At 37.5% G+C, this 13,453-nt stretch overlaps 1 protein-coding gene across 1 annotated transcript in view; it reads left to right on the forward strand.

Annotated features, from left to right (window-relative positions):
• Positions 1-13,453, forward strand: part of MAP3K6 (mitogen-activated protein kinase kinase kinase 6) — a 1,891,200-nt gene that overhangs the window by 964,315 nt on the left and 913,432 nt on the right. The window contains exons 14-15 of the mRNA XM_044084347.1: positions 10,252-10,339; positions 11,493-11,626. Coding sequence (XP_043940282.1) covers positions 10,252-10,339; positions 11,493-11,626 — 222 coding nt within the window. The remainder of the gene's footprint in view (positions 1-10,251; positions 10,340-11,492; positions 11,627-13,453) is intronic.

Raw genomic sequence — 13,453 nt, forward strand, 5'->3', positions numbered from 1 at the left:
CAACCTGATCTGTGACATCAATAGGACTTTGTGGGAGGGCAGATTTGTGTCCCAGAAACTCTCCCATCTGTGGAATAGACTCCCTCTCCATGTCAGGAGCAAGCAGAATGCCTCATTATCCCTTTTCAAGCACAACCTGGATAACTGGATGGGATACAGAAAATACACCCCTGGGATTCCACCTGTGTCCTTGCTAGACAGAGGCTTTGGGTACTGACTTGTCTAAACATGGGCTAAACTCTTGTCTAGGCTTATAAGAGCCTTAGGGCCAATAGCCTAGTAACCTCCTATGATCCTATGATACATAGGACCCATGGTAAATGGTGGACTAGTGAAATGAATGGTCCAAGACAGTTAATTTCACACTTTTGAGGCCTCAGAATGTTACTTTGCCTGTTCTTTAGTACAGAAATACATAGTGCCATAGACCTGCTGATATCTCCATTAAAACTGTAAATGGCAGATGTAAAGTCCAAACCATGTACTTCATTTTTTTTGTGTGCTAGCATCCGACAGCAACCTCATGTTGAGCTTTTGCAGAAAAGACAAATATCCAGAAATGTTACGATACGTCATTCAGTAATCATTCAGTTTTATAGAAAATAAGAGTAACAATGTGGTTAGACCAGAGTCAAAGTGTATTAGGAATTCAAAAACAATATTCAGTTCAACATACGTTCATATAAACTACCAAAGTCAGTGCCAGAAGAGTGGATAAAAGACTAGATTCCCAACCATGCCAGCACTACTCTCCCACCCCAACAGGGAATTCGGCAATGCACAGCAAATCATTATGGTTATTCTGTTGGCAGAAGTGTTTTTTTTTTCTGCTTTCTCTCTCTCATTATGCTATTCATCAACACAGAGGATACATAGCTAAATGCAAACATGAGACAACTTATTCAGCGCCTAAAGAAACAATGTATTTTTAAAAAATTTATTTAGTATTCGATTATGCACAAAATCTCATGATCACTACACCAAGAAAACAATGAAAAAAAGCTGCAAAAATACAAACTGCTGGACAATGCATAGCTGTTATCCAGCAACTGACTGTGATTCTAGTAGGCTGATATCACAAATGTCCACAAGCAATGCTGGCTTTAAACAGAAATTAATGCAAATAATAAGGCAATTAAATAAACAAAACAATTGTGATTTGGATCTAAGAAACCAATGCACAAAGGCAACTCAGAACATGTTATAAACTACAAAATCAAGCCATAAAATAAACCTACAATTAGAGGTTCTCAATGATCTTTTAATTTCCCCACACTGTTGTAATGCTTCTCCCTGTAATTCCAATGTACCTTTTCTGTAACCCGTGCAAACTGTAAAACGATAACACTTCCGTATATAAATTAATTGCAAAATACACGTATTCTTGTTGAAATGTGGTGTCTTAAGCTATGAATTAACTTCTCACCTCTTCTGTTGCACTAGGCCAATAATACACTAATATTATATTTGTGCAAATATTTATGATGAGTCCAACTATGGTGATAAGATTTGGAGCAATCCAGACAGGAAGTCTTCCCACTAACCATTCCCAGAAACCTTGCATAAGGGGTTCTAGCAGGGACTGTCCAATACTGTTATACCGGTGCACCTCCAGTCGTTTCAGTTGGTGCTGGGACAACGGAGGTGATAGAAGCTGCAGCAATTTGCTGATAACACATGGTAATCCGGAGACAGATCGGAAACTTGTATTAGGCTCTGTGTGTGCATCGTAAACTCTCTTTCTTGACCCACACTGACTACTCATTTGTACCCTAACTTAAGCTTTATGACGCGGAATGAATTCTGGTAAGTTGCAGTATGTCTTCAACACAACGCGGAAGGGAAATAAATCAAAACCATTGAAAGGTGCTCAGGGTGGACTACTTTGACAAGACCTCGAAGTCCACACTAGTATAAACTGACGACTGTCAAAAAACTCTTAGAATCAGATTCCTTAGTCACATGCAGTAATGATCACTCTCCAATAACAGTGCAGAAAAACAACAGGAATAGAAGGCCAGAAAGGTATTACTTACTAGAGTAGACAAACAAAAAACTATTATTTTTCTTAAAAATCACATTTTCCCATAGCTCTGTTACACACACACACACACACACACACACACACACACACACGCTCTTCTTCTACTTTCACTCTCAAAAACATTTTGCTTTCATGCATGCACTCACTCCGCATTTACCTATTACTGCAGTTAGGTGCTGTCCTTTTGAAAGCCAACAATGGCAAATCCGTACCCCATACAACCCTCTTCAGTGCTAAGACACACACACACAAACACATGATGCTTCTTCAGCTGGGACACATGTGAAAAAAACAAATCGGGAAGGATGCTTTAGCACATGCGCACACCAATATTATGCTTACAAGTCACAGATGGGAAAAGCAAATGGAAAAAAGTGTTTAGATGCATGCATACATTAAACTTGCAGGTAAAGGTTGTGGGCTGCATGGAAGAGCTCTGAGGGCCGCAGGTTGGACACATCTGATTTAGGAGGTAGTGAAAGGATGCAGGTCTTTAATCATGCCTTTTGTTCAGGCAATCACTGGACAAAAAAGTTGTTTAAAAAACTTTAGAGAATGGGTGATCCATAGATCGCATCTTGCTCTCCAGCAGGGTATTAATATAAAAGTAATGCCTGCAGAAAATGAGCCCATGGCTTCACAGCAGCATATCAAGCTGCCGTGGAGCTCGGACTGAAAAAATCGTAACAGCTGCCATTATTTTACACTTGCTAAGCAGTGCTTTTCCTGTTTAATGAGTGTAAATAATAAAGAAAATAATTAAAATAAAATACGTGTGTTTGTGTTTATGTCTGTTTGTGAGTGTATGTATGCATCAGAGTGAGAGATCGATCAAGCCATTATATTACACTCACTAAGCAGCGCTTTTGCTTTTAAGTGAGTGTTAAATAAATGAAACTGAAAAAGTGTGTGTGGGTGTGAGTTGTGTGTGTGTGTGTGTGTGTGTGTGTGTGTGTGTGTGTGTGTGTGCATCACATGTGAGAAAGTGAAGGGTGAGAGCAATTCCTGGCAGCAACAGCATCAGTTAAGTTTGCATACGTCTTGGCCATACCTCTCAGCACAAGAAATCTGGACAGAGCCACAAATAACGAGGGGCAAACAACCAAAAATAAGGACAGATTTTAAATATTGCTCTTATAAACTTAGAAAGTTGCTAGAACAACAGGATTTCTATTATTAGCATGTATTATCTGATGGATATGAAGTCTGAAACTCAAATGTTTGTCATTAATTAATGACTTCAGTCCCCAGTGATGTGCCAGAAAACTGCACATTTTAAGAGGATGGGACCAAACATACAAGCCAAAATTCTGGACAGTTGAAAGGTATACTGTGTTGACTCTTAGCTCAAAATACCTGGATAAACCTTAAATAAACAGGGGACAAAGGCTCAAAATAGGAGCATATTTTACTTGATTATTAGGATTTCTGTTAGCATACATTTTCTGAAACATAGGTGTGCATGAGTTACTGAGAGCAATAGTAAAGAGGTTTGCATACCTCTGGATCTTTTAGCTGAAGAAATCTGGATAAAGCCTAAAATAAAGAGGGAACAAAAGCTCAAAAATAGCAACAAATTTTAGTTACTGGTCTTATAAAATTACACACTTGCTTAATTAAAACGATTTGTGTTATTATGAATTTTTTGAAGAAAATAATAGTCTGAAATTCAAAAATGCATGCCATTATTTAATAACTTCAATCTCCAATGATTGGCAGCAAACCAAATGTTTTAGGAGTAAGGGACCAAAAAAAATTAAGTAAATGCCTGCGGCGTTGGGCCTCATAACACACCTGGGTGATGTTAATTACACATTATATAATGACCTCCCATTAATATTCTAAAACGTGCATGCTGATTGGTCAGTGCGCACGTTGTAAATCAGAGTTATACTAATGGAAAAAAAGGTCTGGTCGCACGGACTTTTTCCATTAGTATAACTCTTTTTTTTAAAGCAACGGAGAATGCAAAATCTCCATTGCTTTTTACACACTGTCTCGCTGTGTTAAAAGCGTTTAACATAGCGAGACAGCTTTAAAAAAATCAAAGGAGATTCTCCGTTGCTTTTTTAAAGCTGTCTCTCTATGTTAAACTCCTTTAACATAGCGAGACACTTTGTAAAAAGCAACGGAGATCTTGCATTCTCCGTTGCTTTTTTCAAAACTGTCTCGCTATGTTAAATGGGTTAAACATAGTGAGACAGCTTTAAAAAAAGCAACAGAGATTCTCCATTGCTTTTTTTAAAGCTGTCTCGCTATGTTAAACTCATTTAACATAGCGAAACAGTTTGTAAAAAGCAACGGAGATCTTGCGTTCTCCGTTGCTTTTGCCCACAGCTCTGATGTACTGCGTAGGCATGCATAGTACATCAGAACTGCCGCAGAATACTAGACAGCTGTGGAAGGGCAGCAAGGAGGCATTATACAATGCCATTATTTAAGAAAATGTATTATTTTTTTCTTAAATAATGTCATTGTATAATAGCAGTAACCCACTCCTGGGTGTGGGTAATGCTGGATTTAGCCACGGTTGGCTTTGTTTGGTCACTCAGGCTTCACCCTCGTGACCAAACCACACCAACCGTGTAAATCCAGCATTACCCACACCCAGGCGTGGGTTATTGCTGTATTAACACACAACTTCTATTGGACATTATTGCTTGTATAAAATGCCTCTCAGAGCCTCTAGGAACCTTTTGGGGGCTTAGCAGCCACAAGACTGTGGACATTTTCTCAGTTATGAATAATTGCCTGTCCAGTCCACATTTGTAATTAAGATTAAAGAACTTTGGAAACATTGTATAGATGAGAGCCCTCCCCCTCTCCATAAATTTTATGGTCACAACTTGTAACAAATGTGCCAAATATTTGTTTAAATTGGTGTAAAACTACTATAGTATAAATAGTATATAATAATGATATAAGGGTGCCCATATCAAGAAATAAATATTTAAAAGAATTTAAAAGCAGCTTTTTCTAATGTTATAAAATAGTAATCTGATGAAAGAATTATGTGGTCACTGACATTTGTTTAAAATAAATTAGCTTGGTCAAGCACTTCAATAAAGGGGCAACATTATAAAAAAGTATTAAGCTGGTGTACAGAAATGCTTCAATTAAGACATATCATCACTTAAATTGCAAAATATGATACATACTCAAATATCTTTATCAAGGAAGTTAATAAATCCAGAAAGTTACCAGAAGTGAATATAAGTGAATAAAAAGTCTTAAATGCTCTCTAGAAACTGCAAATCATGCTGTCTACATTGGAATAAGGATACATCAAAAGCTTTGTCTTTGAACAAGTGCCATACCAAGTGGGAGAAAATAAAATCTTTTAAAGCATATCAGCAAGCCATTTCAGACTAATACTGTATATATCTGTATTTTTCAGGAGACACTGGCAGTCATTTGTCTGTACTCAGGCTCTTATAGACTCCTTTGTAGAGATCTGTGTCTAGGCTTTTGAGCCATAAAAGATCCAACGGTATTTGACCTATTTCTTTGCAGAACTAATTGTACCTCAAATACTCAGTTAAAAGAATTAAACCTTTATTGGCAGATGAATAAGACATTTTGTAGTGATAGAATCATATCTTAACATATTCCTAAGCTCTGGAACGAACTCTCACTATATGTCAAGCAGAGTAGCTTCAAGGTAAACCTTGATATTTGGATGGGCAACTTCAAATTCTTCCCCATGTCTGTCTTGTCTTGCCCTCCCTGAGGGTAGAAGGAATTTCTGAATAGGATTTTTGGCTAGGTTTGTAATGTTCTGCAGACCGATTACCTAGTAATTACCTATGAGCTTATAAAGGCCATACTTGTACCAAATGTGGTTGGATAAATAAGCCCACATATATCATTGTGTGTTAGTATGGTCATGGATAGATTTTCACATACTATCAGTGGCTTTGTGCCTGATAACAGAATGTTGTATTCTATCACAAATGCCAAGATAACAATGTTATGTTGACTCCAGATTTTGCATTCTTGCTGAAAGAAAAGGCAATAGAGATTGGCAAGATAACTGCTTAATCCAAAAGGTATGTGTGATCTCCAAGAACAGCAGATGCAACACTTGACATTGGTACTTGTTTGGCTTACTTTTGAAACTGAAGAATTAGTTTAGAACATGTATGATAAATAAAATAATGTATGCCTATTTGGGGCTACTCCTAGATATGCCTGTTGTTTTCATATGAGAGGTTGTGTGTGTGTGTGTGTGTGTGTGTGTGTGTGTGTGTGTGTGTGTGTGTGTGTGTGTGTGTGTGTGTGTGTGTGTGTGTTTGTGTGCATGCATAGAATGCTAAGAGGGAAACTTATTTAATCTTTGTCTACTTATCAAGTTATCACTGTGTGAATATGGGGTTATATTTTCCACTGAAGACAAAGCAGTCTTTCTTCATTCAGCTTGATATATTCAAAGTTTCTAGGTCAGAGAAAGGAATCATATTTGTTTTATGATATTTGAAAGGTATATTACCTGCCTGCTGGGGATAGAAGAAAATTAAAATTGGGGCAGACTGGTATTTTTATAAAAGATTTTAGTTCCAGTGTTTGTTAAAGAAGGATGTTTATTTCAAAATGTATAATTTCTTAATGCCTTAATTGTATGGTGTTGTTTGTCTTTTCGGCTTTTCCCGGTTAGGGGTTGCGACAGCGAAACTCCGGTCCGCTAATGATTGGCAGTAGATTTTCACGAATGCCGAAGTGCCAGCTCGACATTTAAACTTCAACGAAGGCACGCCCATTTACACATGTCTTTCGAACGCCCACCCAACCGCGGGGAGGACATGCAGACTCCACACAGAAGGCACTTCCCGCACTCCAGCCGAGAATCTAATGGGAGAACCTCTTGCTGTGAGGCAACAACGCTACCGCTGCACCACCACGGATACATTAATGCCTTAATTGTATGATTGTTAAAAAATACTGTGATCCTTTGTAATACGATTTGCTTTGTTAATATCTACATTTTTCTATTGTTATAAGAGGCATTTTCTGTTTTCATTTATCTGTCAATATTATGTTATGTAGAAGGACTGGGTTTTTGTTAACATTTGGAATAAATAAAGGCTGTAAAATAATAAGATGGGCTACAGCATATTCTTTACTGATGTTAACAGTTATACACTGATCAAAGTTAAATGTCTATGTGCTGTTGACCACAGGGCTTTGACAGTAATCTTATTTTATATGATGTGATATTTTATTTTGTAGTTGTAATAAATGCTTTTTTTGCCAAACATTGTGCCGCTATATCTACTGACATTAAAGATGAGGTCATCACTTCTCCATGTGTGTATTTTTACACACAGTTTTGGAAAACTTTATTATCTTTTTCAAGTTCATTATTTTACTCAATTTGCAGTAGCAGCATTTAATTTTAGATACCCCATTTCACACTTTTTTACCCACAAATAATAGTCTAAAAGGAAATGGCCCTGTAGAGGGCCATGTGTGGTTCCACTAGTAACACCCATCAGTTGAGACAGGTAACCACCACCCTGACTTGTTTAGTCCTGTTCCTTACCATTGTTTATGTTCTGAATTATGTATGGTTTGACAGATAATGCTGTTCTTTTATGTGGAATAGTGTTGTCTATATTAGCAAGGTCAGGATAAGCAGCATTTGTTAGAATATGATGAAAAGAGTATTACGTTTATGTGAAATGCAACATGCATCTATCTCTTTTTTTCCTAACTGCAGTTACAAGTTAGGCTGACACAGGATGATTTTGCAATTACACTGAAGACATCCTTCCTTGAGTATGTTTATAAATGTTCTTTATGAATTCTGATACATCAAGGAGCATGACCGCAGTCATAATTTTGTAGCAGACAGAATGTCTGTGCTAACAACTCTGCTAATCCAAGCTGAAAGATAGGAAGCAGAGAACAAAACATTTTCTTTACTTGCAAGATACAGCTGAAATGTCATGATTTCACTTGTCTACTAACAAGAAAACAACAAGCAGACTTCTGGACACTCCATTAATATGGACTAGCATGACTAGTGATCTCCAAGTCAGTTCTGATTTGTCTTATAATGTAAATATTTATAAGTACTTCATATGGTAGGCTGGGCTTATACATGTACTGTACTCCAGTGCATTCCCACTTTTACATGTTATTGTGCTGGCTTCTCTCCTACCAATAATCAGAATCACATTTATTGGCCAAGTATTTGCATATACAAGGAATTTTACTCCGGTTTCACTGACTCTCCAAGTATGAATTACATAAACGACATGTATACAACTATTAAAAACAAGAAAAAATGTAAATATACATATACATACAAGGTACAAAGTGAAACTCAGTACAAGAAATAGTGAAATAACTCTGAAAAAACAAGTGTTAACAATACATAAATGATATTGTAGAGCCCTCGAAGGCTTGGGGAAAAAAGAGTACCTGGACTACTAAGCCGAATTAACCATTTACAAACTTAAGGACCCGTGGAAAAAAAAACTGGTCTTATATCTGTTTTGGTACGCATTCATCTATAATGCCTGGCTGATGGTAATAGTTCAAAAAGATGGTGGCCTGGATGTGACAAGTCGGTGATGATTTTACCATTGCCTTTCATGACGATGGAATAGTACAGGTCCTGTAAGGAGGGCAAAGTAACACCAATGATATTTTCAGCAGACCTGACTAATCAATTTAATCTGTTTTTGTCATGTTTAGACACACATCCAAACCACATTGTTATGGATGAGCTGAGGACAAACTCAATGACTGCTGTGTAGAACTGAATCAACAGCTCCTGTGAGAGGTTTAACTTCTCAGCTGTCACAGAAAGTACATTCGCTGGTGTGCCTTTTTTGTGATATACCCTACATTGGTCTCCCACTTCAAATCCCAGGAGAGTATAGATCCCAAACACTTGAATGTTTCCACAACTGACACATCAGTATTAAATATAAAGAGGGGGGATAATGCTGTAGTACCACTGCTAAAGTCCACTGTCATCTCCACAGTTTTAAGAGTGATGCGCTCCAGATTATTCTGACTTCAGCTCCAGATCATTCTAACTAAGCCAAAGGGCCATCTGCTCAACCTCACATCTGTATTCAGACTTATCACCATTCCCGTTGAGCCCAATAATGGTTGTATCGTCCATGTTTTTAATAAGTTTGACAGAGGGGTCCTTAGAGGTGCAGTCATTGGTGTAGAGGGAGAATAGCAGTGGGGAGAGCACACATCCCTGGGGGGCATCCATATTGATTGTGAGATAGCTATATGTAAATTTCCCCAGTTTTACCTGCTATTTCATATTTGTTAGAAAATTGGTGATCGATTAACAGTTGGAGGCAGGAACAGAAAGTTGGAAGAGTTTCAAGTGAAGAAGTTCCAGAATTATTGTATTAAATGCAGAGCTGAAGTCCACAAACAGAATCCTTGCATATGTCCCTGAGTTGTCAAGATGTTGCAAGATAAAGTGCAGACCCATATTAACTGCATCATCCACCAACCAGTTCGCTAGTCCCAATCAGCAAACTGAATGGGGTCCAACAGTGGATCTGTTATATCCTTCAAGTGAGCTAACACAAGCCTCCCAAAAGTCTTCATGACCACCGATGTCAAAGCAACAGACTGTATTCATTCAGTCCTGTTATACTGGATTTTTTTAGAGACTGGAATGATTGTGGCTTGTTTGAAGCATAAGGGAACTTCACACAGCTCTAATGATTTATTAAAAATCCAAGTAAACACAGGAGCCGGTTGCACAGCACAGCTTTTAAAACAGGAGGGTGAAACCCTATCTGGACCTGCTGCTTTCTTAATGTGCTGTCTTTAAAAAAAAAGAAAAACATCCTCTACAGAGATAATTAATGCAGGTTGAATGCGAAAATGTGGAAGCAAGAGACATATAAGTCTGAACATTTAGAGAGCTAGTGACAGTGTGATTTGTAGCCTGAGACCTATCAAACCTGCAGTCATCAGCCAGCGGGTGATTAGTTGCAGTGCAGGGGATGGCTTCCTGTAGATCCAGGAGTAGTGCCTGCCTAAGTGACTTGTCAAGGTTATGCAGCAGACAAGTGAGGGCTGAGAGACTCAAATCCTGTACCATAGGAACTACAGCTTGCCAACTGCCAGATATCATTTTGAATATAACCTAATTACATTGCCTTTCTAGTGAAATGTATTATGAGTTTCTGTTATTGAATTTGCTCTCCCCTTTGTTTCATTAGGTTCTGTGAGCTGATTCACTCTTTTATTGAAGAAAGTGGACTGAATGGAGAAGAAATGAATGACCATAGTGCCTCAGCTGATCTAGAGGTGAGACAGATGTAGTGCCTGTTGTTAAAATATGGGTGAGGTTATATATCCTTAATAGGAAAAGTGTCATAATTTTGTTTATTATGTAAGCCATGATATGAATACTAATAACTCAGCAGTGAAATGTAGAATTTTGAAGATTTTTTTATTATTTTTATACAAGGTGCTCTACTTAGAATAATTAGCTTTTTCCAAATGTTCAGTACTTCTATGTATTTTTAAGTGGTTCCCTCAGAAAACTTCTCGACCGTGCTCAATCTGTCTCTTTCAATATATGGAGTTCTTGAAAAGACCTTCCTTTATCTACTAAATGGTGCTTCATGCCAGTTTTTACAGAGTCGACCCTCACTGGTTGTTTCACTTTCATTAATGGCATTGTAATAGAGAACAGATAATTAATCTCCATCTGCTCAAATGCTATTCTTTGAGACATTAAAACCCATTATAGGAGATTTGCCCCCCTCCATCCTCTTCTACTTATGTACACCTGAGAGGCTGATGCAGATGAAGGCTTGCATAACCCTCCCTCACTGAATTAACAGTTTGCTGAGTTGTGCAGTGTTACATAGTTTGTAGTTACCCATTTGTCTTATTGCTCATTGAAAAATATCTACTTCTAGTTCCACCAGCCTCCTAACACGACTTGCTCACAAAGAATAAAAAAAGGAGAGCACACAAGTATTCAGCGTGTGTTGTTCCCACAATTTCCATTTATTTCTATGTTAATTTCTTCGCTTCTTTTTTAAAGATCCCCTTCCAGTTCTTTAATCTCTTTTCCCTGTTTTCTTCATTGGCAACAGACCTGGCATTCGCTCTCCTTAACTTTACTGTTTGCCTGCATTTCGTATTTTTGTGTTTGGAGGAAGGGGGATTTTCCTGCTCATGCAGACTGACTTTCCATATTGTTTGTAGAAAAGCCTTGTCTGTAGAGTATACTTGTTCAGTACACTGTAAAATGATTGTCCATTTTGAATGTGTAATTCAGCAGGTGGTTTTGTCTTTTTTATGTTCTTTATACAGCTCTGTCTGGCTAAGTTTACAGTATTACCATGCCATTGGTGAAAAAAATGCAAACAGTTCCATCAGGTATATTATGAGCAGAAGTAACTTTTGATGACACATGAATGAGTTGTGACTTTTTCTTTTTATCTAGTTCACATATGAGCTTAACGAGAGTGGAGATAGGGTCGTCTTGGGAAAGGGGACATATGGAGTAGTATATGCAGGACGAAACTCCAGCACCCAGGTCAGAATTGCAATCAAGGAGATTCCAGAGCGGGATAACAGGTAAACTAAAATATTTGTTTTTTCTTGATTATGAACAGAATAGTGGTGGTCAGAATATGGAAATGCATTTGCGAGGTGTTACATATATTTCAATCTTTTTTATATCCATATTTTGTTATTATTCAATATGATGGCAGCTTTTATTCATTGACAGATTTAACCAAGGTGATTAACCTTTGAAAATATGAGAAATAGCCTTTATACAGTGTGATTTTTTTTTTGCTCTGGAGATTTTAATGAGTTGCACAACAGCAATTATAAGTTAATATTGATTCATTCATTCATTTAGTCAGTCAGTCATACTGCAATACCTACTTTATCCTAGTTAGGATCACTGGAATCTGTCTGAGCAAACAGTGGGCATAAGGCAGGAAAACACAAAGACTCCACACAGAAACTACTGAAATCAGAAACCACACTAGAGGACCACACTTTGTGGGCCAGTAACAAGTATTTTAGCATTCTACCATCTGAATGTTTTTTAGTTGAATTAGTTGTGGCTTCTTAATGTAGATTGCTCCTTCATGACTGCATATAATATACGGTCTAATTACTTTCAAAGGATAAAGTAGCTGCTTTTGATAGTTTTATATTCTTAATTAATATTTTAACTTTATAGTCATGCTTTACAGAGGTAAATAACCAGTGTTGCCACCTTTTCAGATTTATAAACTGAAACACAAAAATATGGTCTAAATGATGTCATATGTATGTGACCAAGTGTATGACAGGAAGGGGCATGACATGACAGTCCTTGCTTTTGTAATGTCTGTTTGTGTGCATTTATTTATTTATATATGTATGTATGTAGATTTTAAATAGGTAAGTGAACTGGACCTTCATTAAAGTTTGCCTACTACGTCTTTCTCAGCAAGTCACTTAACCTGACAGTGCTTTGAAAAAGGCATTATGGTTACGGTTTTGCGTATGGGCATAAGTCATTTGCATATCTTACTTCCTAAAATGCTAATGAGTATTACATAGCTCTGTCTAGCTAAATTTACACTAACGCTATGCCATTGGATGCTATAAGCAACCAACACCATTTCCAGTGCACTAACCTTAATCCAAAAACCCATTCCTTAACCCGAAAAACTCCATCCCTAACCCTCATTCTAAAATTCCCATCCTAGCCATAAAAACTCTGTCACTAATCCTAATCCTTACCCCCAACCCTATAGATAATAATGTGTTTCAGAGTGGTCAGTCTCTCATTTACTAAGTGTTACAATGCACTGTGCTAAATGCTTCAGGCAGAGGTCTGTATAAACTGGATTTGACTCTGCTGCTGAAGCCAAGACCACATGGAATGAGTGACATTTGCTTAGTTTGCTTAATACTGTGTAATCTAATATTGCCTGCACTGTTTATAGCTGACTGTAATGACCTTGCTTTGAAGTAATTTACTGTTTTCTTTTCTCTGAGAACAGAAGAGAAAAGCAGACTAGTTTTAGGCTTCTACTTATTACCGAAATGAAAATATAGAGTGGTGCTATTGGCTGGTGTGTTCTGCTGAGATTTTCTTGGTGTTTTTTCTTGTTAAAAATAAGGCATTTTAGCATGGCTAGCCTGACATTTGCAACTGGTTGCTACACATAGAGCTAAGCACTTCAGATAAAGAACAGTAAAGCCTGGGAATGAATCTACTGCTGAAGCCAAGGTCACTTAGGCTTAGTGACTGTTGCTTGATTTTGCTTAATATTGAGTGTAATAATATAGCCACTACTGTTTCTGTCTGACTTTAGTGACCTTGCTTTGAATTACTTTACTGATGTTCACCATATTGATCACTGCTGCAGTAGCCTTAGCCATATGGGGTTATATCCT

The sequence above is a fragment of the Protopterus annectens genome, chromosome 1.part1, assembly GCF_019279795.1.
Source record: "Protopterus annectens isolate FY-2018-M chromosome 1.part1, PAN1.0, whole genome shotgun sequence".
NCBI lineage: Eukaryota > Metazoa > Chordata > Ceratodontiformes > Protopteridae > Protopterus > Protopterus annectens.